Source organism: Rhinoraja longicauda, chromosome 12 (assembly GCF_053455715.1).
Source record: "Rhinoraja longicauda isolate Sanriku21f chromosome 12, sRhiLon1.1, whole genome shotgun sequence".
Lineage (NCBI taxonomy): Eukaryota > Metazoa > Chordata > Chondrichthyes > Rajiformes > Arhynchobatidae > Rhinoraja > Rhinoraja longicauda.
This window is the reverse complement of record NC_135964.1, coordinates 50,286,938-50,314,426: the sequence shown is the minus strand read 5'-3', so window position 1 is coordinate 50,314,426 and position 27,489 is coordinate 50,286,938. Positions and strand designations below refer to the sequence as shown.

The 27,489-nt window shown below is 47.2% G+C and overlaps 1 protein-coding gene across 2 annotated transcripts in view; it reads left to right on the top strand.

Moving 5' to 3' along the window:
* Nucleotides 1–6,184: 6,184 nt before the first annotated feature.
* The window catches only part of LOC144599006 (amyloid-beta precursor protein-like), a 161,654-nt gene continuing 140,349 nt past the window's right edge, over nucleotides 6,185–27,489 (top strand). For both annotated transcript variants that reach the window (XM_078409728.1, XM_078409727.1), the window contains exon 1: nucleotides 6,185–6,483. In XM_078409728.1, the coding sequence (XP_078265854.1) occupies nucleotides 6,352–6,483 (132 nt within the window). In that variant the 5' untranslated portion in view covers nucleotides 6,185–6,351. The remainder of the gene's footprint in view (nucleotides 6,484–27,489) is intronic.

Below are 27,489 nucleotides of genomic sequence, written 5' to 3'. Positions count from 1 at the left end.
ACTCCCATGACTACCATCCTCTTGAAAATTTAAGCTTATAGATAATGTCCCATTTCAATGTGGAATCCAATAAAGTTGAAATGTCTTGTATAAGAAGTTTCTATTTTTGTTAAAGTGAAGTCTGTTGTAATTCTAGTTCCCCACCACTAGAGTCATAGTGTCATAGTATGATACAGCGTGGAAACAGGCCCTTCGGCCCAACTTGCCCACACCGGCCACCATGACCCATCTACACTAGTCCCACCTGCCTGCATTTGGCCCATATCCCTCTAAACCTATATCAGTCTGAAGAAGGGTCTCGACCCGAAACGTCACCCATTCCCTCTCTCCTAGATGCTGCCTGACCTGCTGAGTTACTCCAGCATTTTGTGATACCTTCTAAACCTATCCATGTACCTGTCTAAATGTTTCTTAAACGTTGCGATAGTCTCTGCCTCCACTAACTCGTCTGGCAGCACGTTCTGTACACCTACCACCCTTTGCGTAAAAAAGTTACCCCTCAGGTTCCCAGTAAATCTTTTGCCCCCCATACCTTAAATCTATAAGTTGCACTAGTTTCCAATATTCTTTGATTGACCTTTAAAAGCTGGTACCATGAAGCCTGATGATAATTGATCACCACATGGTGTATATTAAGAGGGCAAGATATTGCCTACTGCTGTTTTACTACTTGCAATGGTATTTGCAGTAGGGGTGGTTGTTTTTGTGGGTATCTTAATCTCCTGCACATTCCAAAATCATTTTGTGACTGTTCCAGTCCAGTTCACTGTTGTAGAAGATTGACCACGTAACAATAACAAGGGTAAGCAATGATTCTCAGAGAGACTCATTACTCATGTCAGTCTAGTAATCGGCCGACTGGTTTAAGAAGCATTGACCGGCAGTCCTTGTATTATTTTCCTTGTTTGTGTGTTACAGCACGCCCAGTAAACGGCAGGGCACTGGGAAGTCACAGGATCATAAGACAGAGGAGCAGAATTAGGCCATTCAGCCCATCGAGTCTGTTCTACCATTCAATCATGGCTGATCTATTTTCCCCTCTCAACCCTGTTCTATTCCCCTGTAGTCCTTTGAAGGCCCTCACTAATCAGGAACTACTGCCTGGATAGCTGGCAGCGAAAAACCATTTCATTGTACCTCGATTCACGTGACAAAAATTAAGTACACTAAGCTGAAACCTCTCAATCTCCACTTTAAAAATACCAAATGACTTGGCCTCCAAAGCCGTCAATACTTCTGTTCTTTGCCCCATTTTCCATAAGACCATAAGACACAGGAGCAGAATTAGGCCATTCGGCCCATCGAGTCTGTTCCGTCATTGAATCATGGCTGATCTATCTTTCCCTCTCAACACCATTCTCCTGCCTTCTCCCCGTAGCCTTATGACGTTCTTCCTAATCAAGAATCTATCAATCTCGGCTTTAAAAATACCCAATGGCCTCCACACCCGTCTGTGGCCATTAATTCCACAGTTTCGCCACCCTCTGGCTAAACAGGTGTCACGGTGGCGCAGCGGTAGAGCTGCTGCCTTACAGTGCTTGCAGTACCAGAGACCCGGGTTCGATACTGACCTCGGGTGCTTGTCTGCATGGAACTTGTACGTTCTCCCTGTGATCATGTGGGTTTTCTCCGAGATCTTCGGTTTTCTCCCACAGAACAGAACTTTATTGTCATTCGGTACCGAGATACCGAACAAAATTACAGCAGTCACAGAACACAACAAAAAAGAAAAGAACACAGGACACACGACCCCAACACAAACATCCATCACAGTGGCCCCAAACACCCCCTCACTGTGATGGAAGGCAACAAAACTTCCACTCTCTTCCCCCCACGCCCACGGACAGGCAGCTCGACCCCTACCGAGGCGACCGACACGCACAGCCCCCGCAAGGGGATGGAAGGCTCCGCGGCCGAGCCGCACCGGGCACTGAAACGTCCCGCGGCCGAGCCGCGCCAGCGATGTTAAGTCCAGCGGCCGAGCCGCGCCGGGCGATAGAAGGCCCCGCGGGCGATGGAAGGCCCCGCGGCCGAGCTGCGCCCCGGGGAAGAGACCTAATAAAAGAAAGGTTTCCCCCACCCCCCCCCCCCCACCCCCCCCCACACATACACAGCCAAAAACAGAAACAAAAACCATCCCAACACCGACACACAACCAAAAAAAAAGGAAAAAAGACAAACAGACTGCCAGCGAGCCGCAGCCGTTAGGCGCAGCCACACGTGACCCCATGCCAAAGACTTACATTTGTAGGTTCATTGGCTTGGTATTAATGTAAGTTGTCCCTCGTGTATACAATACAATACAATACAATACATCTTTATTGTCATTGTACAGGGGTACAACGAGATTGGGAATGCGCCTCCCATACGATGCAATAAATTAATTAGCTAGTCAGTATTAATTATTCATTTAAACAACCCAACGAAACAAATTGTAACAGTTTTAAAACAGAATAAAGTGCAAGTAGATCTGTGCCGGATCACTGTGCGATGTGACCATCCGGCTCAGCATGACCGGTTCATGGCAGCTATGGCCCTGGGGATGAAGCTGTTCCTGAGTCTGGAGGTGCAGGCGTAGAAGGCCTTGTATCGTCTGCCCGATGGAAGGAGTTCGAACAGACTGTTGCAGGGGTGTGAAGAGTCTTTGTGGATGCTGGTGGCTTTTCTGAGGCATCGTGTGTTGTGGGTGCCCTCCAAGGCTGGTAGCTGTGTTCCGATGGTCCTCTGAGCTCTAGGAGTATGTAGGATGGTGTTAATTTACAGGGATCGCTGGTCGTTGCTGACTCGGTGGGTGGGCTGAAGAGCCTGTATCTCAAAACTAAACTAAACTAAATATCAAATGTCTCTAATACTTACTCTGAACAGCATTTTCTCCACCTGCCCACTGCAATTTCCATAAACTAGTAAATAAATTAATCAAGCATTTGTTTCTCTTTAAAAAATCCATTCTCATTGTTTCAGAGTCATAGAAAATAGGTGCAGCAGGAGGCCATTTGGCCTGGTGTATAACATATTGGTTTGAATATTTGGTCAACAGATTAAATTATTAAAGGCTCACTCTAGTTTGTGTAGGAAGGAACTGCAGATGCTGGTTTACACTGAAGATAGACACAAAATGCTGGAGTAACTCAGCAGATCAGGCAGCATTTCTGGAAAAAAGGAATGGGTAACGTTTTGGGTTGAGACCCTCCTTCAGACTGAGAGTCAGAGGAGAGGGAAGCTAGAGGTATGGAAGGGTACAAGGAGAATGTAAGGTGTGAAAAAGATTGATCTAAAGCAGACGTTGATCAAGGAAATGTGGAATGGTCCATTGTTAGCTGAGGGGAAGGTGACAATGAGGCATACTAACAGTAAAATTAACCAGTAGGAAAACTAGGCTGGAGGAAGGATGGAGAGCGAGGGAATGCAAGGGCTATTTGAAGTTAGAGAAGTCAATGTTCATACCGCTGGGGAGTAAGCTGCCCAAGCGAAATATGAGGTGCTGTTCCTCCAATTTCCACTGGGCCTCACTCTGACAGTGGAGGAGGCCCAGGACAGAAAGGTCAGTGTGGGAATGGGAGGGGGACTTACAGTGTTTGGCAACCGGGAGATCACGTAGGTCTAGGCGGATTGAGTGAAGGTGTTCAGCTAAGCAATCGCCCAGTCTGCACTTGGTCTTCCTCTAGTTTCCTCAGTTTCCTCAGTTTATCTTTCAATAATGCACAAGCATGTATTGTAGTTCAACACCACGTGCTCCTACAGATTTATACCATGAACAACTAAGCGAAGGTTGGATTTCTTCTTCTTCTTCTTCTTCTTAAGCCCTTTGCTCCTCTATGGAGCATAGGCCATTGACAAATGTCCTCCACCTCACTCGGTTGTTGGCAGTTCATTCGAAATCTCCCCAGTTGAGCCCATTCCCGGACATTTCTGCCTGGACACCTCTTCTCCAGCTGTTCCTGGGGCGACCTCTTTTCCTTTTTCCTTGGGGGTTCCATTTCAGGGCTTGCCGGGTGATGTTTGTGGCAGGTTTTCTGAGGGTGTGTCCAATCCAACTCCATTTTCTCTTTCGAATTTGTAAGTCAATGAGATCCAAGGTTGGAGTTACGATGAGGAAAAATGTGAAATTATTCACATTAATAGTTTTGAACAGGAACATAGAATAATTTTATAACCGTGAACTACTGGTAAATGTTAAAGTGCAGGGCCATGAGATGCAGAGAGGGACGGGAAGACAAGGGTGCCTTATTGTAAGAGGGGTGCAGTACCGAACTAGAGAACTCTTGTTGAACAAAAGATAGACACAAAAAGCCGTAGTAACTCAGCGGGTCAGACAACATCTCTGGAGAAAAGGAATAGGTGACGTTTTGGGTCGGGACCCTTCGTCAGACTGAGAGTCAGGGGAAAGCGAAATGAGAGATACAGACAGTGGCAAAGAGAGATGCAGAACAAATGAGTGAAAGATATGCAAACATGTAACTATGATAAAGTAAACAGTTAGCCGTGGGCTAGATGAAAACGAGTTACAGACAATGAGATTCACCAGGACAACAGTGAAACTAGTAGAACCACTAGGGAGGTTTTATGCAACAATATTGGCAATCAACCAAGGAGCCGCAGTACCTCCAGGACCGGGGAGCGGCGCTGCAGCTGTCACCCCAGCCTCCATCCATAGATGGGCAAGGAGGTGCAGTGACTCGTCCGAGCCTGGGGGCGGCGCTGATTCAGGCAGACTGGAATGAGCTGCAGTACCTCCTCCCAGCCGGGGGCGGCGCTGCAGCAAGGAGCTGCAGTACCTCCTGCGTCCAGAGAGAGCGCTGCAGTTGTCAAACCGACCACCTTTGGTAACCCGCCAGGAGCTGCAGTACCTCCCTCCGAGCCGGGCGGCGCTGCAGCTATCATCCCAGCTCCATTGATGCAGACGGGAATGGGCTGCAGTACCTCCACCGCGCAGGGGAGACGCTGCAGCTGGCATCCCAGCTCCATTGATACCGACTGTAGATAGACACAAAATATTGGAGTAACTCAGCGGGACAGGCAGCGTCTCTGGATTAATACTGGCTGCAATGAGCTGCAGTACCTCCTCCGGGCAGCGGGGGAGGATGACGGCGCCTCAGGGCTGGGTTGTAATGAGCTGCAGTACCTCCTCCGGGCAGAGCGACGCTAATTAAGGCGGGCTGTAACGAGTTGCAGTACATCCTCCAGGCCGGCGGCGCTGCAGGGTCGGGACTGCAATGAGCTGCAGTACCTCCTCCAGGCCGGCGGCGCTGCACAGCCCGGTCTGCATAGGGCTGCAGTTCATCCTCCAGACTGCGGCGCGGCGCTGATTAAGATAGACGAGAAGGAACTGCAGTACCTCCTCCAGGCCGGCGGTGCTGCTGGGGTCGGGTGGGTAATGAGCTGCAGTACCTCCTCCGCGCCGGCGCCGCTGCAGGGCCCGGTCTGGAATGAGCTGCAGTACCTCCTCCAGGCCGGCGGCGCTGCAGGGTCGGGTCGACAATGAGCTGCAGTACCTCCTCCAGGGTGGCGGCGCTGCAGGGCCGGGTCTGTAATGAGCTGCAATGCCTCCTCCAAGCCGGCGGGGGAGGACGGCGGCGCTGCAGGGCCGGCTGTAATGAGCTGCAGTACCTCCTCCAGGCCGGCGGCGCTGCAGGGCCGGCTGCAACGAGCTGCAGTACCTCCTCCAGGCCGGCGGCGCTGCAGGGTCGGGACTGTAACGAGCTGCAATATCTCCTCCAGGCCGGCGGCGCTGCAGAGTCCGGTCTGTAATGAGCTGCAGTACCTCCGCCAGCAGGGGAGGACGGCGGCGCTACAGGGCTGGGTCTGTAATGAGCTGCAGTACCTCCTCCAGGCCGGCGGCGCTGCTGAGCCGGGTCTGCAATGAGCTGCAATACCTCCTCCAGGCCGGCGGGGGAGGACGGCGGCGCTGCAGGGCCGGCTATAATGAGCTGCAGTACCTTCTCCAGGACGGCGGCGCTGCAGAGCCGGGTCTGCAATGAGCTGCAGTACCTCCTCCATGCCGGCGGCGCTGCAGAGCCGGGTCTGTAATGAGCTGCAGTACCTCCTCCAGGCCGTCGGGCAGACGGAGAGTGTCGGGGAGGCTCTGGTCGGGGCCTTCAGCGCTAGGTGGCGGTGCTGGGGCCTGGGCTGCGGGCTGTGGGCGGGCCCGGCTGCAGGTGCGGCACAAAACACCGCCCCCTCCTCCATCGCTCCAGTCCAGTCCAGTCGAGTCTGTCGGAGGGAGTTACAGCGGCGACAGCGGACGGAGCCTCCTCACACACGACACGAACCCCCCCCTCTCTGTCCATATCTCCACCCACCCAGCGCCCGCCTCACTACCTCGTCCTCATCGTCGGACGGAGCCGAGCGGACATGATCCCGCACCTCCTCTCCCGCCGCCACAACATCGACACCAACATGAAGACGGTGGTGATGATGAAGATGGTGGTGATGCCGGCGGCTCTCGCCCTCCTCGTCCTCGCCCCGCTCTGCCCGGCGCCTGAGGTAACGGACCGGGGGGGGGAGGTTAGAGGGGGGGGGGGGAGAGAGGGGTGAGGGGAGGGAGAGAGGGAAGGGAGAGAGAGGGAAGGGAGAGAGAGAGGGAAGGGAGAGAGAGGGAAGGGAGAGAGAGAGGGGTGAGGGGAGGGAGAGAGAGAGGGGCGAGGGGAGGGAGAGAGAGAGGGAAGGGAGAGAGAGAGGGAAGGGAGAGAGAGGGAAGGGAGAGAGAGAGGGAAGGGAGAGAGAGAGGGAAGGGAGAGAGAGGGAAGGGAGAGAGAGAGGGAAGGGAGAGAGAGAGGGAAGGGAGAGAGAGAGGGAAGGGAGAGAGAGAGGGGTGGGGGGAGGGAGGAGGAGGGTAGAAATGGAAGGGTGGGCGAGGGTAGAGAGAAAGAGAGGGGAGGGGAGAGAGTGGGTGGGTGAAGGTTGGAGGGGGATTTGTAGGAGGGGAGGGGAAAGGGGAGAGACGGTGGGGGAAGGTTGGAGGGGAAGAGAGGGAAGGGGGGGAGAGAGGGGGAGGAGGGAGGAGGGGGGGAGAGAGGGGGAGGAGGGAGGAGGGGGGGGATAGAGAGCGGGTAGGTTAAGGGAGAGGGGGAGGATGGTGGGGGAAGGTGAGAGGGGGTGGGTTGAGATTGGTGAGGAGAGGGGGGTGGGGAAGGGGGTGGAGAGGGAAGGGTGGGTGAGGGGGTTGAGAGAGAGGGGGTGGGTTGAGGTTGGAGGGGAAGCGAGGGGGGGGAATGAGGGAAGGGGGATGTGGGAGGGAAAGAGTCTAGATTTGGGGGGTAAGGGGAGGTGGGGGATACGGATCCCGGGGTTGAGGGGGGGGGGTGTCTATATTTGAGGGGGGGTGTCTGTATTTGAGGGGGGTGTCTGTATTTGAGGGGGGGATGTCTGTATTTGAGGGGGATGTCTGTATTTGAGGGGGGTGTCTGTATTTGAGGGGGGATGTCTGTATTTGAGGGGGGTGTCTGTATTTGAGGGGGTGTCTGTATTTGAGGGGGGTGTCTGTATTTGAGGAGGGGGTCTGTATTTGGGGTGCGGGGTGGGGGGAGAGTCTGGATCAGCGGGGGTTTGAGGGGGAGGAGGAAGGTTCTTATTCCCAGGTAGGGGGTGGGAAGGGACGGGAGGAGGGGGAGAGTCTTGATCGGGGGGGGGGGGTGGAAGTTATGAATCCCTGGAGGGGAGGGGGTATAGTTCGGATCCCGGGGGGGTGGGGTGGTTAGGGGGGGGGGTGTATTAATTCTGGGAGGGGGGTGGGAAGGAGTTGATTTTGAGGGAGGGGAGAATAGATTTGAGGGGGGGGGGAGAATTATTTCGGATCCCAGGGTGGGGGGGGGGGGAGAGTTCGGATCCCGGTGTGTAGAGAGTCCCGATCTCGGGTTGGGGGTGAGATTCAGAAACTGGGGTGGGGAGGGGGAAAGATGATTCCGGGTGAGTCCCCAGGTCCCGGGGGAGAGAGGAGGGGGGGTGTGTGGGGGTGGAGGGATTGTGATTGCCCTGGGCTGAGGGGGGGGGTGTTGGGGAAGGTGGGGGTGAGGAGATTGTGATTGCCCTGGGCTGGGGGGGGGAGTGTTGGGGGAGGTGGGGGGTGAGGAGATTGTGATGCCCTGGGCTGGGGGGGGGGGGGGGGGGGAGTGTTGGGGGAGGTGGGGGTGAGGAGGTTGTGATTGCCCTGTGCTTGGTGTGGTGGGGGTTGGGGAGATGTGTGTGGGGGTGAGGGGATTGTGATTGCCCTGGGCTTGGTGTGGGTTGGTGGGGGGGACGTGAGAGGAGGGGTGTTTGGGTCTTGGGGGGGGGGGGGGGGGTTCAGTGTGGAGAACTCCAGTGCGGGTCTCCCAGGGGAGGGGGTATTTGGGGGAGATGTTCTGTTGGGTGCGAGAGGTTGAGTGACTCATTGGTGCTCACGATTGGGTGGGGTGGAATACTATACAGGTATCCTTTGGGTGGGGGGGGGGCTACACTGTCTTCCCCGTGGGTGGCGACCACCCTCCTGCTCTCCCCATTGTGGGAAGGATTGTGTCCCTTGAGGGAGATGGTTCTGTGTGTGTGTGTGTGTGTGGGGTGGGGGGGGGGGAGAGATTGGCTACTCGGTTGAGGCGGGGGGGGGCACACAGGTGGGGGATGGGGGTCTCTCGGTTGTAGGTATCGGAGGGTGGTCAGTGTCCTGCCATCCAGATGAGGAGGGGGGGGTGGTGGTTGGATTTGTGTCCCATTTGGGGAAGGGGGGGAGAGGGACGAGTCTCTGTCTTATGCGAAATTCTCGATGGAAAAAAGGGGTGGGTGGGGGTTAGAAAGACAGAAAATGCGTCTGAGAGAAGACCATTTGCTGGGTTCCCAGTGATGGGGAGGGGAAGGGGGGGGGGTGACTACCTGAGGGTGAGATTTGAAAGAGAGGGAGGGGGGGGGGGGGGGGAGAGAATGACTGACCTGGGTTCTCGATTGGGAGAGGAGTGGGATTAGAGTTGTGGAATGATTCCTCAAGGGAAGGGCTGGGGTCTCTTGGGGAAGGTTTGGTGGCCTTGGGATTTGGGGGGGGGGGGAAGCAGGAGTAGAACAATCTGTCCTTGGTTAGCGATGGGTGGGATGTTGGGTCTCCGTTTTGGGTGGGGGGGCACTAAGCAGGACAGGGGTGGGAGAGCGAGGGGAAGGGCGACACCTGTCCTGGGCTTTCTGTGTCGGAGTGTTTTGGTCTGATCGTGCGAGTAGAAAGGGTCACTTTGCAGAGCTAAGATGTCCGGGGGAGGAGGGGGCAGCGTTCAGCGTTCAGTCCAGGGTTCATGGAGGTGGTTGGGGTGGCCAACACACAGGGGGAGAGGTGTTGAGGGAACACTGGGCTTGCAGGGGGTGGATAAGATGAGTGGATTCCCTGCGATGTGGTCTTGGGTAGGAGAAATTGGATCAATTGTCCTAGCCTCCCAGGGGGGGTGCCCTGGGTCACCCCGAGAGAGGGGACATGCTCTGGGCTCCATGTATTGCGAGAGATTGGGGGTGGGGGGACGACTGAGCTCGGGTCTCGGGAGAGGTACTGCCTATTCAAGGGAGGGGGTGTCTGATTTATGTTTTTTTTTAATGCGTTGAAGTTGGGCGAGAGAAAACGTGGGGATGAACACCTCCTGATTCTTTTGGGTGGGGAATGGGGCTGAGTCACAGGTTGCTCTTACTGATAGGGAAGGGAAGGGGGGGATATAAAGGTGAAACGGGAGATGGCTGAAGGTTGAGGGTCTTTGCGGTGAGGGGTTATGACTGCCCCTCCAAACGAGGGGGGGGGGGGGGTTGAGCATTGAACCTTGCGCGGACATGGGATCGGGGCAAATCTTTCCCCCGAGTTTGTGAAGTCTGGGTGCAACCTCTTAATTAATCTCCCAATTCTCATTTACCGATCGCTCCCCCTGCCTTTGCTTGCTCCTCTCTCTCTCTCTCTCTCTCTCTCTCTCTCTCTCTCGCTCTAATCTCGCTCCTTGCCCACCCTCCTTCCCGACCAATTTCCATCCCGGTCCCTGCGTGTTCTTTGTTTGGCTTTCTCCTCTCGGTCTGTGCGTGGCATTATTAGATGCTCTGCAGCACGAACATTCCCCCCCCCCCCCCCCCCATATCTGCCGCTCACTGTATTTAATGCCTCTCTCATGCCATGCCTTCATTTCTCTCTTCCTTTACCAGCCCCTCCGCCGAACACCCGTTTTTTAAAATAAATCTATTAAATCAGGTAGTGGCTCCTAAAAAGATGGCGCCTCTGCAGTGCGCAAATATCCCTTCCTTGCCCGGCCTTGTGTGCATCAAGATCTTTTTTTTTTAATCATAAAAGTAAATTGATTTATCAGCTTTATTACTTTGTAACATGCAAAGGGGGTTGTTGCAGTTAAAAACGCAGGGGCCGTGTCATTGCATTATATCTACGAAATGTATAATTTAAAATGTATGGAAAGAGGAATTGCCAGACGCATACTGTTTGAATCTTGACTCTTGTCCAGGTCTAGAGATTTCTGCATACCATCTCCTACATTTTTATGTAACTTTCCGATCATTAATTTCTCCTTCCCCGCATTTCTCGACGTTCAGCCTCTATCGTGTTTTCATTATCTGAATTTAGCAGGTTTATTATTTATGTCTGTGCTCTCTGTCGCACAATTTTTGGCTGTTTTCCCATTTTTCTATTGGTCTGTCTGGCATTTGTTCTCTACCTTATCCTTTTTCTGTTTTGTCTCATTGTATTTACCTTTCTCAGATTGCCCAGTGTGTTGCTGTAATATGAGCAGCTTCCTTTGGACAGCCAGCTAATATCATTCGAGCAATATATTGTATATGCAGCATATTGATTTTGTACATGATGGGTTCGTAACCTCTGACTTTTTTCAGTTTGTTTCAAGCTGGGAGCTAGTATTTCATTTCCTAATTAATTATAAATTGGCCAGAGGGTATTTTAAGTTTTCACAGGTAACGGTGAATTCCAAAGGAAAGCTTGTATTTCAGTGAAGACGATCTAAATCTCCAATCTGTCGTCATGTCTTTTATTTGTTCATCTTTCTTCTGTGTGTTGAACACAGCTTTAATTGTGGGAATACTGCTTTGTGATTTAAACGTTGATTTTAATATGGAATGTAGAAGGGGAATAAAGCCTTATGAAATGTTGCCTTTTACTGCATTCTTGTAATGATCTTGCCTGATATGTTCTTTTTCACAAAAAAAAAACACAGCCTGAAGCGTTGAAGTTGGACTGTGCTATGAGGAAGTCATTGTGGGCGGGCCATTGTGCCAGATCTTTGTCGAATGGCTGCACTTCTTATCATAAATCCTGTATGTGGACTGATTCCAATGAGCATTCTTCTGCAGTTTCAAGGTTTAGGCTGATTAGGATTGTGGAAAACAAAGGGCTACCATTATTCGTGGTCAATGGTATTTTGTCAACTTTGAAATGGTTTTTATTGTGGGCTGGGTTGGCTAAGGATATTTGCTGATGATTTGCACTGTTTGGGCAAGGATGGGTGTCAGCTCAACCTCGGAGGCCACCTGTGTTTGTTTTCACTGCCTCTACCCCCTCGCCTTCCAGAGTTTGATGTGTAGGGAAGAACTGCAGATGTTGATTTAAACCGAAGACAGACACAAAAAGCTGGAGTAATTCAGCGGGTCAGGCAGCATCTCTGGAGACAAGGAATAGGTGACGTTTCGGGTTGAGACCCTTCGGCAGACTGTATGTACTTATTCGGAAAGTATGATCTTTAGTTGAGAAAATATTCGTGTACAAAATGCAATCTGCTGTTGTTTGAAAGCCCCATATGCCTTGGAGCCGCAAGTGACTGCAGATGCTGGAATCTTGTGCACAAAATAAAGTGCCGGAGGAACTCAGCGGGTCAAGCAGTACCTGTGGGGGAGATGGGTGCTCTTGATTATCGTTGCACCATCAATCCAGAATGCTTATCACTCCATCCCTTGCCCTCGATTCGGCCAGTCTGATCATCTGTTGGTGCAGCCTCTACCGTTTCACGGACAGGGACTGAAATGTGAGGCACTAATAAAGACGGTAATGCAGCAGTCAGTGCTCTCTGGAGGGCAGGAGTTGAGTTGAGAACATGATCAAAATTTCTCCATCTAGCCTCTAAGTTTAACTCAAACGTCACTATTTTAATCAAAAAACGGATTGACAACTGTAGACATGAAATGTTGGAGTAACTCAGCAGGTCAGGCAGCATCTCTGGAGTATATGGATAGGTGACATTTTGAGTCTGGACCCTTTTTCAGACTGATAGTCAGAGTGTACAGTTTTGGTCATTGTGTACAGTTTTGGTTATTGTGTACAGTTTTGGTCTCCTAATTTGAGGAAGGACATCCTTGTAATTGAGGCAGTGCAGCGTAGGTTCACGAGATTGATCCCTGGGATGGCGGGACTGACATGTGAGGAAAGATTGAAAAGACTAGGCTTGTATTCACTGGAGGTTAGAAGGATGAGAGGGGATCTTATAGAAACATATAAAATTATAAAAGGACTGGACAAGCTAGATGCAGGAAAAATGTCCCCAATGTTGGGCGAGTCCAGAAATAGGGGCCACAGTCTTGGAATAAAGGGGAGGCCATTTAAAACAGGTGAGAAAAAACTTTTTCACCCAGAGAGTTGTGAATTTGTGGAATTCTCTGCCACAGAGGGCAGTGGAAGCCAAATCACTGGATGGATTTAAGAGAGAGTTAGATAGAGCTCTGGGGGCTAGTGGAATCAAGGGATATGGGGAGAAGGCAGGCAGACGGTGTATTGATTGGGGACGATCAGCCATGATCACAATGAATGGCGGTGCTGGCTCGAAGGGCCGAATGGCCTCCTCCTGCACCTATTTTCTATGTTTCTATGGAAAAAGCTGGAAGAGAGGTGGGGATAAAACCTGGCAAATGATAGGTGGATGCAGGTGAGGGAGGGTTTGATTGCCAGATGGTTGGACATGGCCAAAGATGAAAAGAGAAAGTCTGAGATAAGAAACTGGTTTAATTTGGCATCATGTTTGGCACAGGCCATGTGCCGAAGGGCCTGAACCTGTGCTGTACTGTTCTGTGTTCAAACAGCTGACGAGGAATGACATCTTAATGAAGTGGGATGAGAAAGAGGCATAAAAGAGGAAGGAAAACGAAGGAGTTTACCTGCAGTTGAAGAATTCAAAGTTCATTTCAAAAGGTTACAAAGTGCCTAGACATGGAGATGTGTTCTAGTTTGCATTGAGCCTTACTGTAGCAATGATGGAGTCCACTGGCAGGCAGGTTAGAATGGGAGCGGGATTAAAAATTAATGCGAGTTTGGGGTTTCCCAACACGTGTTGATACTTTTGTTTGAGATGCAGAAACATTTCCTCCCACCAATAGAAGAACAATAGAGGAGTGGGTGTGTAGGAAGGAACTGCAGATGCTGGTTTAAACTGAAGATAGACACAAAAAGCTGGAGTAACTCAGCAACGGGACAGGCAGCATCTCTGGAGAGAAGGAATGGATGACGTCTCCGGACGAGGCTCTTCTTCAGACTGAGGAAGGGTCTCGACCCAAAACGTCACCAATTCCGTCTCAGCAATGGGGGGGGGGGGTGGTTGTTGCTTGCAAAGAAGGATTAGTTATTAAAGAAAATACTGAAGAACATTTTTGTTGTGAACCTTCAGAATTCTGCTGTAAGAACGATTTTGAGAATTGGGTAGGAGGGTGAGGCTGAGGGCATGATTGGACTAGACATTCTTCTGAATGATGGAATAGGTTCAAGGGACAATTTGATCTAATTTTGCTCTGTTCTTATAGTTATGGCCCATTGCCTTTGATTCCATCTCAGTGATGCTATTAAAAAGCAGCCCTCTGTGATGGAGCTTGGTACAAGAGCTATCAAAATTTTGCTCATAGTCATTTAGCCATCTGAAAAAAAGATGCAATTTGTTTTACAGCCAATGAAAAACCTTTGAAGTGCATTCATTGCTTCAACATGGGAAATGTCGCAGTCAATGTCGCACGACGGTGAAAACGCCCGTGTTTGCCTTGGGATCAAATAATCAGCCTTTAGTGATGTCGATTGCAGGATAAACACTGGACAGGGATACTTCCCCTGCTTCTGAAAAATAGTGCCTTGGGATTATTTATGTGCACATGGGAGGACAAGTGGCGCTCTGATTAAATATCTCATCAGAAAGCCGGTCTCTCCTACACTGGAGTGTCAACCTAGATTTGTGCTGAACTCTCTGGAGTGAATTCTTCCAACCTTCTAACTTAAAAGTGGAAATATTGGAAATGAACCACAGCTGACACTTGACCGAAATAATAGGTTTATTTCTTCTATGCCTTGTTGGTCCATCAGACTGACAAGCATGAAGCGGGAGGGATAGTGCATGAGAAATTGATTGAAGAGAAAATTTAATCTAAATGCAGAGAAAGGTTGGACATTGTGAATAACACGAGAAAGGTTTGAATCTCTGAGGAGCTTCAAATCACATCCGCAAAGCAATTAAACCCAAATATACAATTTGGGTTTCTTTAAATAGTCCTCGGGAACATTTCCTGACTAAAGTGAACATTCACGGCGGCAATGAAGAATCTGGAGGAATTGAGTAGGTTGAGCCACGTCTGTGGAGGCGGCAGGGAGAAGGAATGGTCGATGATGTAGGTCAAAACTTTGCCTTAGACAGCAGTCTAGTTGAGAGAAATATTCATGTATTTAGTCATAATCATAAACCATGCAAACAGGCCTTTTGGCCCAATTTCAAGTCATAGGAGCAGAATGAGGTCATATGACCCATCAAGTCTACTCCAGCATTCAATCATGGCTGATCTATCTTTCCCTCTCAACCCCATTCTCCTGCCTTTTCCCCATAACCACTGACACCCGTACCAATCGAGCACCTATCAATCTCCACCTTAAAAGTATCCATTGACACAGCCTTCAGTGGCAATGAATTCCAGATCCACCACCCTCTGACTAAAGAGATTCCTCCTCTCCTTTCTGAAGGTCCAACCTTTAATTCTGAGGCTATGGCCTCTGGTCCTAGCCTCTCCCATTAGTGGAAACATCCTCTCAACATTCACTCTATCCGGGCCATGCTGACTAAGTTGCCCCATCTACGCTAGCCCCACCTCCCCACATTTGGCTCGTATCTCTCTAAACCATCCCTATCCATGTACCTGTCCAAATGTCTTTTTAAATGTTATTATCGTACTTGCCTCAACTACCTCCTCTGACAGCTCATTCCATACACTCACCACCCTGCACCACAGGATCCTGTTGGATCTTTCTCCTCCCACCTTGAACATCGGCTACAGATAACAGAGCGACTCTCCAGTATGCCCATAGTTTAGCTATATCCCGCAGCTCCGCTCTTGCTCCCCCTCCCCCCATTTGTAACAAGGACAGAATCCCCCTCGTTTTCACCTTCCACCCCATCAGCCAGCGTATCCATCAAATCATCCTCCAACATTTCCGTCACCTACAATGGGACCCCACTACTGGCCACATCTTCCCATCCCCTCCCCTTTCTGTGTTCCGCAGAGACCATTCCCTCCGTAACTCCCTGATCTGCTCGTCCCTACCGAAACCGCCCCATCCCCGGGCACTTTCCCCTGCAACCGCACGAGATGCAACACCTGTCCCTTTACCTCCCCCCTCAATTCCATCCAAGGCCCCCTCAACTCCATCCAAGGACCCAAACAGTCTTTCCAGGTGAGACAGAGGTTCACCTGCACCTCCCCAACCTCATCTATTGTATCCGCTGCTCTAGATGTCAACTTCTTTACATCAGCGAAACCAAACGCAGGCTCGGCGATCGTTTCGCTCAACACCTTCGCTCAGTCCGCCTTAACCAACCCGATCTCCCGGTGGCTGAGCACTTCAACTCCCCCTCCCACTCCCAGTCTGACCTTTATGTCATGGGCCTCCTCCAGTGCCATTGAGGCCCACTGGAAATTGGAGGAACAGCACCTCATATTTCGCTTGGGCAGTTTGCAGCCCAGCGGTATGAACATTGACTTCTCCAACTTTAGATAGTTCCTCTGTCCCTCCCTCTCTTCCCCTCCCCTTTCCCAGTTCTCCCTCTATCTTCCTGTCCACCTATATCCTTCCTTTGTCCCACCCCCCCTGACATCAGTCTGAAGAAGGGTTTCGACCCGAAACGTCACCCATTCCTTCTCTCCTGAGATGCTGCCTGACCTGCTGAGTTACTCCAGCATTTTGTGAATAAATAGTTTAGCTGATGTCACCTTGACCCTCATTTGTGTGACATGGGGGGAGGGGGGGTCAAGTGCACTTTGAATGCTCGGATGAAATAAGATATACAGAGATCATCTCGGTTTTTAACCAAGATCCCCGTTAAAGCAATCCTCTTACTCTATAAAAAAAATTCCCTCCATGCCCAATGTGGTATTTCTCTGCACCACCTTTAAGGCATTTTGAATTTTTTTTTGTTACGCTGGGTTAATTATTCGGCATGATTATCATGTTACAAACCTTTCCCAATACTACAATGGCCTTGCTTCAGGAGGTTAAATTCAAGTGGCTAGTGTGGGAAAAATGTGCCCCTTTCTTCACATCCTCTTCTGTACCTTCATGTCAACTGTTGGGAAAGTGCTGCTCGGGATTAGATGGGTGCAGCTGTTTTATTGTTATTTGAGGCTATTTCAGTAATGCTTGTTTCATTATAATATATCACAAAATAAGTAATGGTGATACCATGTGCAAAGGTGCATGAAAGTAAGTGGCACAGACTCGGAATCAGAATGGCCTTTATTGTCATCCAAAAAACCAAGTCTTTTGGATGAAATTCCGTTACCCACAGACCAACAATAAGAAGCAATAAAAATAAAGCAATAACACACGCAATCACAAAACCAACACAAAACAACAAAAAAAACATCCGTCACAGTGAGTCTCCTCCAGTCCCTCCTCACTGTGATGGAAGGCCAGAATGTCTTTTCTCTTTCCTGCCGTCTTCTCCCGTGGTCAGGCTGTTGAACTTGCTACGTCGGGGCGGTCGGGGCTCCCGACATTGAAGCCCCCGCCGGGCGGAGAAAATCCTGTGGCCTATTCCAGGCCATGCCGGGTGGTGAAAGGTTTGCAGCGGGCCGACCCAAGCCCCGCGATTCGGGGCGGGCGAAGACGCTGCCGCTGCCGGAGCTCCCGAAGTCGGCCCCCACCCAGGGACCTACGAGCTTCCGACGTCCACAGGTCCCGCGGCCGAAACCTCCGAAGGCGAATCGCAGCCGCACTCTCAGCGCCACCACACCCTCCGAAGACAGCCAACTCCGCAGATGGTAAATCCGGTCCAGGCTGGTGGAGCTGCTGCCTCCCAGCGCCAGAGAACTGAGTCCAATCATGATGTCGGGTGCTGTCTGTGAAATTTGCACGTTCTCCTTGCGAGACCGCGCAGGTTTCCTCCAGGTGCACCGGTTTGCCCCCGCCCCCATTCCCAAAGACGTGCAGGTTTGTAGGTTAATTGGCCTCTGTAAATTGTGGATCAGCCCTTCTAACCTAGAGGTGCAGAAGTGTGAAGACGCACACCTCCAGATTCAGGACAGTTTCTTCCCAGCTGTTGTCAATAGCTGTAGAGTGGTCCTGAACTACTATCTACCTCACTGGAGACTGTCAGACTATCTTTAATCAGACTTTAGGAAAAAAAACTGCCGATGCTGGTTTATATCGAAGGTAGATACAAACTGCTGGAGTAACTCAGCGGGTCAGGCAGCATCTCGGGAGAGAAGGAATGGGTGACATTTCGAGTCAAGACCTGAAACGTCACCCATTCCTTCTCTCCTGAGATGCTGCCTGACCTGCTGAGTTACTCCAGCATTTTGTGAATAAATACCTTCGAAGGTTGGTGTACACTCAGTGGGTTGAAGGTCTTGTTGTATTTCTAAAATGAAATAAAAGTAATATTTGGCCATTATATCTAATGTGAATATCGTACTGTTGAAGCAACAAATAATAATGGCTCGGGACCTTATCTCTATTATTATGTTGTCATGCAGTTCTAAAATGACTGGACTGCAAAATCAAACTCTTCCAATAAAATAACCAAGTTATATTGTAATTTATATGAAATTGGAACATTCAAAGTGTAGAACAGTCTCCTTGCTGTGGTTTTGCCAATGTGATTACATGAATTGGGTCTCGCAACAATGATCATTCACGAACATTATTGCAATATGGTCATGCATTTGGAATTTTTGGTGCTGAAATTTGGGATTGTGGCGAGCAGAGGGCCTTTTATCTAAACGCACTTATGTGATATCATTGAAAAAAATGTCTGTACCCTTGCTAGGCTGCAGTTCAAACTGTTGTGAAATTGGCCCAATTTTTTTAAATGTTTGGTCATCTTGCCATAGTAGCATTATATTGAAGGTTAATGAAGGTAGATTAGCCATGGCCTAATAGAATTGCAGAACGGGTCAATGATTTACTTTTATATCCCCAGCCCATCTCCTTGAACAGTTTCCTTTTTCTGAAGAAGGGTCTTGACCCGACACGTCACCGATTCTTTATCTCCAGAGATGCTGCTTGTCCTGCTGAGTTAAAACATAGAAACATAGAAAATAGGTTCAGGAGGAGGCCATTTCGGCCCTTCGAGCCAGCACAGCCATTCATTGTGATCATGGCTGATCATCCACAATCAGTAACCTGTGCCTGCCTTATCCCCATAATTCTCCTCGCCTCCAGCCACAATTCCTATGGGGGGAGGGGGGAAAGGTCAAGGATGCAATCACACAGTACATCAAGATTGAAATAGAAGGCAAGCTAAGTCAAGTATTATTGATTAGGCAGACACGCAATGCTCGAGTAACTCAGCGGCTCATGCAGCATTTTGGGAGAGAAGGAACGGGTGACTTTTCCGGTCGAGACATGGGTTTTGACCCGAAACGTCACCCATTCCTTCTCTCCTGAGATGCTGTCTGACCTGCTGAGTTACTCCAGCATTGTGTGTCTACCTTCGATTTTAACCAGCATCTACAGTTTTTTTTCCTATATTATTGATTAGGCAATGACTTTAAACAGCATTTCAATTTTATGCATGTGTTTACACGTAACAGTTACATTTGTTAAATTTAAACATTTATGTGGGTTCATGCCAACATAAAATTATTCCAAGTTCTCAGTGACCCACTTGCAATAGTTGTACTGGTGCCTGGTACTAATGGTAACCAAGCCAATTTGCAGATTGTCAGTTTAAAATGGAACTTTACTCCTACAGTTGCAGATTTCACAACACTCTATCAGCAAAATTTGGTCATCCTCTGAAAACTAAAATTGCTTTAGATCAATTACTGCACATGATCCTCTACTATTTTGTGTAGATGAGTGCCAAGTTCCAACCACCCCCTCCATTTTTGCCATAACTGTAAGGAACATTCAGCTACTTTGTCAAATCAGTAGACCATTTTAGATACTAAATTACAGCAGTGATAATAGAGCCACCGCCAATTCTTCGCAGCAGTTAAATCGTGCACTGTGTACAGTACTCTGTATGATACATTTTAATGAGTATTAAGAAACCTTGGTGTTCATGGCCGTAGCGTCTGAGATATGCATCACGGAAACAGGCCCTTCGGCCCAACCCGTCCGTGCTGAAGATAGACACAAGTTGCTGAAGTAACTCAGCAGGTCAGGCAGCAAGCATCTCTGGAGAAAATGGATAGGTGACATAAGAAAATAACTGCAGATGCTGGTACAAATCGATTTATTCACAAAATGCTGGAGTAACTCAGCAGGTCAGGCAGCATCTCGGGAGAGAAGGAATGGGTGACGTTTCGGGTCGAGACCCTTCTTCAGTCTGAAGAAGGGATTTCGACCCGAAACGTCACCCATTCCTTCTCTCTCGAGATGCTGCCTGACCTGCTGAGTTACTCCAGCATTTTGTGAATAAATGGATAGGTGACGTTTTGTGTCAATGATATTTTATTGTCACATGCACCTAGGTACTATTAAATGCTTTGTTTTGCATACAACCCGGTAAAATCAGAGAGCAGACCTCGCATGGGTCGGTACCCTTCATACATACTGACCAAGTTGTCTAACTGAGCTAGTCTGCTCATGGCCCATATCCCTCCAAACCTTTCTTATCCATGTACTGTGGTTTGAAAGTCGTAACGTTCTCTCTTACTATATTTAATACACTTTATAAATGTGTTTAGCCTGACTGCATTTTAGCTCAATGCATCTCTTAAGTATTTTTAGTCCCTTCTCAGTGTTTCAGACCAATTTAGGTTCTGAATGGCAGGATCATATTCTCGAACTTTGAGCTAATTTTAAATGTTGTTCAAAATGAAAGTTCAGCAGACTGGGTTTATATTGGTTAACGAGCCCTTTTGAATTCTTGTCAGTGAAGAAGGGTGTTGTTTGTCATTTTCAATAGTAAATTCCCCACCAAACCTCTAATACAGTACCACTATTGTAAGATTGATTGCAGTAGCTGTATCCAGAAGAACAATTAGGTTGTTATAAAGCATTTTGGTTTGTACCTTTTAATATCTTCGGCCCTTTTAGGAGTTGTATTACCAACTGTGGATAAGTAAATCAGTGAGTTGAGATATTCACTGAGCTGGACTGCTTTTGATCTATTAGGTTGTTCTTAAACATTCTGTAAAGCTTGGTGTTACCCCCAACAGCTCCATGTTTCAAATTCATGATTTGATGCATTGCGGGAAGAATTTTGTTACGGTTGGCAACATTAACAACATCAAGATAGACAATCCTGCTTTTGGAGAGCTGCCATTTGAATCATTAGCTAATTAAACATCCAGGATTCCACTCGAGCTGGATATTAAAAATGAACATCCTTCACTTCCTTTTAACATAATTTCCTGCTTCACCTCAATTATAGTCATAGAGCCATATGGCAGGGAGACGGGGCCCTTCGGCCCAACTTGCCCATGCCGACAAGATGCCCATCTGCACTAGTCATGGACAACTTGTCCTAGATTGAGAATCCTTCTCCACAATGTGTCTTTCTTGATATTTATTAGGACAATCATGAATTGGGCTCTCAAATCATGTGAGATTTATTCCACTCATCAAATGCTTCGATTTTGATCTCTGCTATCCATAAAGCAGCTAGCTTTGCATGTTTTCTCTCTCATCTTGTTCACATTGTATCACATCGTTATTCCATTAAAATTTGGGGGTTTGCAAACTGCTATTCCTCCCCCCCCCCCCGGGAAACCAGCAAGGAAGGCACTGTGTGATGCCTGCCGCTTTGTTTCAGCAGCCAATTAAGAATGTTGTTTCGTCTATGGCTGCATGCTCATTACAAAACAGAGAATGCATAAGTAAGACTGATGGTGGAGAAACTGTTTTGAAATGGGAATTGAAATCATGACCCAAAATAAAATTCTTTTGGAATTTTGCCACTGAGTGGGTATTGTGGAACTAAATTAATGGAGGCAGGGATCTTGTATTTGGAACTGGTAGATGGAAATACAAGTTATCAAAATTGTATTTGCTCGTAAGAGACACAAAATGCTGGACCAACTCAGCAGGTCAGGCAGCATCTCTGGAGAAAAGGATTAGATGACGTTTCAGCATTTCATATGACGTTACTCGAGCAATTTGTGTCTATCTTCAGTCTAAACCTGCATCTGCAGTTCCTTCCTCGATCTGAAGAAGAGACTCGACCCGAAACATCATCCATTCCTTCTCTCCAGAGATACTGCCTGTCCGCTGAATTACTCCAGCATTTTGTGTCTGTCTTCTGTTCCTTCCTACACATTGTATTTGCCTTGTTGTACTTTTAGCAATCAGTGTATACAGAGCTCTGTAGCAGGCTACTATGACTGAGTTAGACATTTCGTTTGAGATTGACTTTTACAAATATCTCTGCGTGCCTGTGGCAATAAAATAGGTGTTTGTCTTAAATAATGCAAATTGGATATAATTCTGCCAATGCACATCGTAATTAACATTTGTGTTATAGTTGCATGTCAAAGTGTCTACTTTGATTTCCTGCATGCTTATTTTTTTTCTAAATTATGCCAATCATTGATGGCTAAAACAAAATGTGCTTGCTGGTTGAGTGCTTTTGCTTAACTTCCACCTTTTTAAAACCTAGGCATGTTCCAAGGTAACCAAGGGTCAAATATGAAACGTTTCTGAACTGCAATTCTCTGGATGATTGGAGCCTAAGAAAATGCCCTCCATTAGGTGGCCTGTTGTACTGTGATATGCAGCTGGCGAAAGAGATACCTGTAGATTAATAAAGGGGCGAAACAGTGATTGAATTACTGTCATTTTGTTTGCCAAGCCTGAAGTCTCACTGGGAGTGCAATAGCACATTCGTTGTTGTATTGAATAAGAATTTTTTTTAATGTGCATTTCAGCTTTGGAAGAAACTTAACAATTTGTTGCATCTATTCGATTTCATTCCTTGTACTTTGTTCTCGTTTGGGTGCACATTTGTCAAATCTCTGACAATATTTCAAAACACTTAAAGTGAACTTTTAAGTTTAAGTTGTGGATCAGCCCTTCTAACCTAGAGGTGCAGAAGTGTGAAGACGCACACCTCCAGATTCAGGACAGTTTCTTCCCAGCTGTTGTCAATAGCTGTAGAGTGGTCCTGAACTACTATCTACCTCACTGGAGACTGTCAGACTATCTTTAATCAGACTTTAGGAAAAAAAACTGCCGATGCTGGTTTATATCGAAGGTAGATACAAACTGCTGGAGTAACTCAGCGGGTCAGGCAGCATCTCGGGAGAGAAGGAATGGGTGACATTTCGAGTCAAGACCTGAAACGTCACCCATTCCTTCTCTCCAGAGATGCTGCCTGACCCGCTGAGTTACTCCAACATTTTGTGTCTACCTTTAATCAGACTTTACTGGACTTTATCTTGCACTAAGCGTTATTCCCATTATCATGTATCTGTACACTGGATAGCACAATTGGAATCATGTACAGTCTTTCTGATGACTGCTTAGCACACAACAAAAGCTTTTCGCTGTACCTCTGCGCATGTCACAATAGACTAAACTAGAACAAAGCTTAGTTAAGCTGTTCTTACAATGTTAGAACCACCAACACTTGAGGTTGTGAGAAGAAATCTTGCAGACCTTTTCAAAACCTACTTGTACTGTAGATACAAAGAATTCCTTGAATGATTAGAATTGTTGTAAGATGTGTACTTTGCACGTGCTTTTGTTCGAGCATTTTTGTATAGTTCTTTGCTTTCTCGTGTTTTACGAATCAAACAAAATGGAATAAGTAGACAGATCAGATTACGAATTATAACTTTCAAGAAAAATGAAATGTTTAAGCTTTTAAGAAAACTTTCTTAGGCTAGTCATTTAACTTTGGTTCTTTACAAAGCTCTTTTTTTGTGTGCTGGAGAACATTACCAAAATTTGGAGAAAGATGTGTTTGCTCCCTTAACATTTGTCTGGGGAATGGAGGATTCATGCAAGTTTGTTGTGGGGATAATTTGTAATTGCTTGTGAAATTAGATGATAAGTTAATCAAAGGGGATTCATTTTAAAAGTAGATGCATTTACTTTATGAACGGTGATAAAACCAATGAGAAAGGTATTTGACCATATTTTGACAGTCTTCGTTTTCATTGTGGCTTCACCTGATGTATCTAAAATATTTTGGTGCCTTTCATACCTGGGCAGTACTGCAGTTAGCACTGCTGGCACAGTTCAAACTCGGTACTGACCTCGTTGAATGGAGTTTATAATCTCTCTCTTTGTGGCTTCCTCCATTTCCTCCCACATCGGAAAAGACGCGTAATTGTTCAATTTGTAGGACAATCTTCATATCTTTCTTCTCTTAACATATTAAAAGTCTAACTGTGTAACCTTAACCTCAAAGTATTCAGCTGAGCATTCGCAGCCTTTTGAAGCAGAGATTACAATCATCCGTGTTAAAGTAACCTACTTGCATCAGTCAAAAGTTGGATCTTTCGTCCTAAGACGGTGCTCTCTAATTCTAGATTCTACACTTGGAGTCTCCCTGCTAGCCTCCCTAGAATCTTTCATGTGTAAGTGAGATCACTTCTCAATCATCTAACCCTTGTGAGTACCGATCAGTCTATAAACCCTTCCTCTCAGAATCTGTCTATCTAGTTAAATTAAACTGCCCTATCTCCAAGGCAGGTAGATTCTTTAAGATATGGAGGTCTTACGATACTGGGGTCACAGCAACCCCATGTACAATCTGTCAGATTGCCTTTTGTTCACCAAGCCCTTTGCAATAAAGGGCAGTGCGTCATTTGCTTTCCTAATAGCTTATTGTGGCATGAATTGGCACACCAAGATCCCTTTATATTATTGTTTCTAAGATTCAAACTTCTTTTCATCATTCAAAGTGAAAACCTCACATTTTATTCCATTTGCCACACCCTTGTCCATCTATTGTAAATCTCGGTTTCCTCTTTGCAGTTACTTTCCCAGCTATAGTTGTATTGTCTGCAAACTTGGCAAAGAGTCTAGCAACCTGAGAGTGACTTGTTTTTCCCCTTGTTTTCAGTTCCATGCCAATCCCCTCTATTCATGCTAATATGCCAAACCCTTATTTCATGCATTAACATTTTATTTGGTGCCTTTTGAAAATCCTGACATACTACTTCCAGTTGTTTTCCTTGTCTGCTCTGCTATTTGCACCCTCCACTTTTCAAAACACCATATTCGCAACTGAAAATTGCCAACTTCGGAATTTAGATTGATGCTTGGACAGCCAGATTAGTTTATACGCAAGGAACTGCAGATGCTGGAATCTTGCGTAGAATACAGTGCTGGAGTAACTCAATGGGTCAGGCAGCATCTCTAGAGGGCATGGTTAGGCAACGTTTCAGGTTGGGTTCTTCAGGATTAGCTTAGATTGGCATGATAGTCAGTGCAGACTTTTTGTGAGCCAAAGGGCCTTCTGTGCTGTACTGTTCTATGTTCTTAAGGATGCTGTGATTACAATGATTCTTGTGTTTTGTTGAGAAGGGGCTATACTGCCCTGTTTTCTCCTCCATCGATGTTGCACCAACTTTAATATTTCCTCAGCTAACCAGCTATACATGTCATAGGAACAGAATTAGGCCATTCGGCCCAACAAGTCTACTCTGATCTATCTGTATAAGAAAATAACTGCAGATGCTGGTGCAAATCGAAGGTATTTATTCACAAAATGCTGGAGTAACTCAGCAGGTCAGGCAGCATCTCGGGAGAGAAGGAATGGGTGACGTTTCGGGTCGAGACCCTTCTTCAGTCTGATAAGAAGAGGCCGACTCGGGAGCTCCATGCCGCGGAGAGTGTTTAAACCGTCCTGATGCGGGTGTTTTCGATCATCCCGACGCGAGGGCTTCGGACAGTTGGCAGCGGGGACTGCGGATGGTTCAACAGCCCCGACCTCAGGTGAACAAAGAGGAAGATGATTGGACTTTATTACCTTCCATCACAGTGAGGAATGTGGAATCCGCTGTGGTGGATGTTTATGTTAAATTTTATTTTATGTGGCTGTGGGTCTTTTTGCTTTTCACTTAGTAAGGCTGTATGGTAACTCAAATTTCACTGTACCTTAATTGGTACATGGGACAATAAATTGATCTTGAAATCTCCACAATTCACCGATCAAATGTTGACTTTAGCACCACTTTCCTACTCTCTCTCCATATCCCTTGACTCCCTTTATTGTTCAGATTGACCTCTACCTCTAATACATTCAACGGTGACCTCTGAGGGCTGTCTCATTATTCTGAAACAGTGTCTCAGGTTCTGGATACCTCACCAGGGAAAAATTCTCCCGTCATTCATTCTGTCAACCCCCTCCCTTTTACAAGCATCAATAGGATCTAACGTTTTTCCTGACGTCTAATATTATGCTAACAGGCTGGTTCCCTGTTTGTTCTCTATCCCCCTGAATAGTGGATCTCTGCAACCAACTCTTCCAGGAGTATACATTGGTGGTTTTGCTATCCCTACGTCCCATTAGTTTTTGATTTTTTTTTCCTCCAGCAATTATTAATCACTACTTCAATCTTTGTCCCTTAAATACCTTTTAATTTTAAATTTTAATGTCAGCGAGTCAGGCAGCATCTGTGAACAGCATCTTTTGCTTGGTTTCACTGGAAAGATCGTATTAACTATGGAGTGAAATAGTTCTTTAAATGTCTGCTGCAATTAAACAACAGTTATAATAATTTTAATCCAGTTTCTCCGTCTGTCTGCCCTCTCGCCCCTGTCACCTATGCAATTGCCTTCCTTTAAGCTTATGACTAGTGTTGGACTTTGTCACATACAAGCTTCCTGTCACAGGAAGAAGCTGGTTCTCCTGAATCACATGTTTGGTCTGGCAATAGTGTCATCCTGTTATACAAGGCAAATAGAAAAATCTGGCTCCAGCAATGGCAGGCTTGCTGCACTGTTAAATTTCACTCCTTATCTAAAGCTGAAATTTGAACATATCCTTTTTTCTAAATTTATTTCTATTTATGTTATTTTTTTTAGATTTTGTCACAGTTGCATTAATCACTGTAGTGAATAAGCTCCGCGTTTAAGATTGTTTCCTAAGGTCCACGGTTTTCAAATATTGTGTTTTTTTTAATCACGATCGCTATCTTCCTTTTAAAGTTATTAATTAAACCTATGGTAGCTTTTAGCAAAGGAAAAAAGAATGTAGGGCTAAGGGAGGGGATGGTGAGAAAAAGGAGTGTGAGTAATCATACTTCTGGCATTGAGCCAGCATATCATGGGTAAGATGAGACACATGCCCTCCTAACCTGAACAGTACTGTGCACTGCCTTGCCGTACCTTGTTCCTTCATTGTGTCCGTTTTTTTCATGATTTCTTTTTTAGTTTAGAGATACAGCGCGGAAACAGGCCCTTTCGGCCGACCAGCGATCCCCGCATATTAACGCTATCCTATACCCACTAGGGACAGTTTTTACATTTACCAATCCAATTAGCCTAAATACCTGTATGTCTTTGGAGTGTGGGAGGAAACCGAAGATCTCGGAGAAAACCCACGCAGGTCACGGGTAGAACATACGAACTCCGTTACAGATAGTACCTGTAGTCAGGATCGATCCCTGGTCTCCGGCGCTGCATTCGCTGTAAGGCTGCAACTCTACTGCTGAACCACTGTGCCGCCCAAAATAGGTTCTTGGATTGTGACTGATAGTTGGACTGCAGAAGAAAAATCTGTTTCAGTAAATTTCTTATCCAAACGTTTAAAATCGTAAAATTGAAATTAAAGAATGCATTGTGATTTTTATTTCCGATTTGCGTTAGTTTGTCAGATTCACCTGGGTGCATGAAGCCCAAGTAAACAGTATAATTCAGCGATGATAAAAGCAGCAATCAATACACCATTGAGGGCAAATAAACAGTGCAAAATCCGACTAGTGCAAAAGGATATTGAAGTGCAGTAGTGGAATAACCAAATTAGTTAGTTAAGGGTATGTGGCAGCAACTCCATGAATGTGAAAGAGTTAAATAGCAGTGGGGAAGAAGCTAAGTCTGGACCTCTGGGCTTCTAAGCTCCAGTATCTCCTCCCAGAAGCTAGAGGAGAGAAAATGGAAAGGCCAGGGTGACAAGCATCTTTGACAAA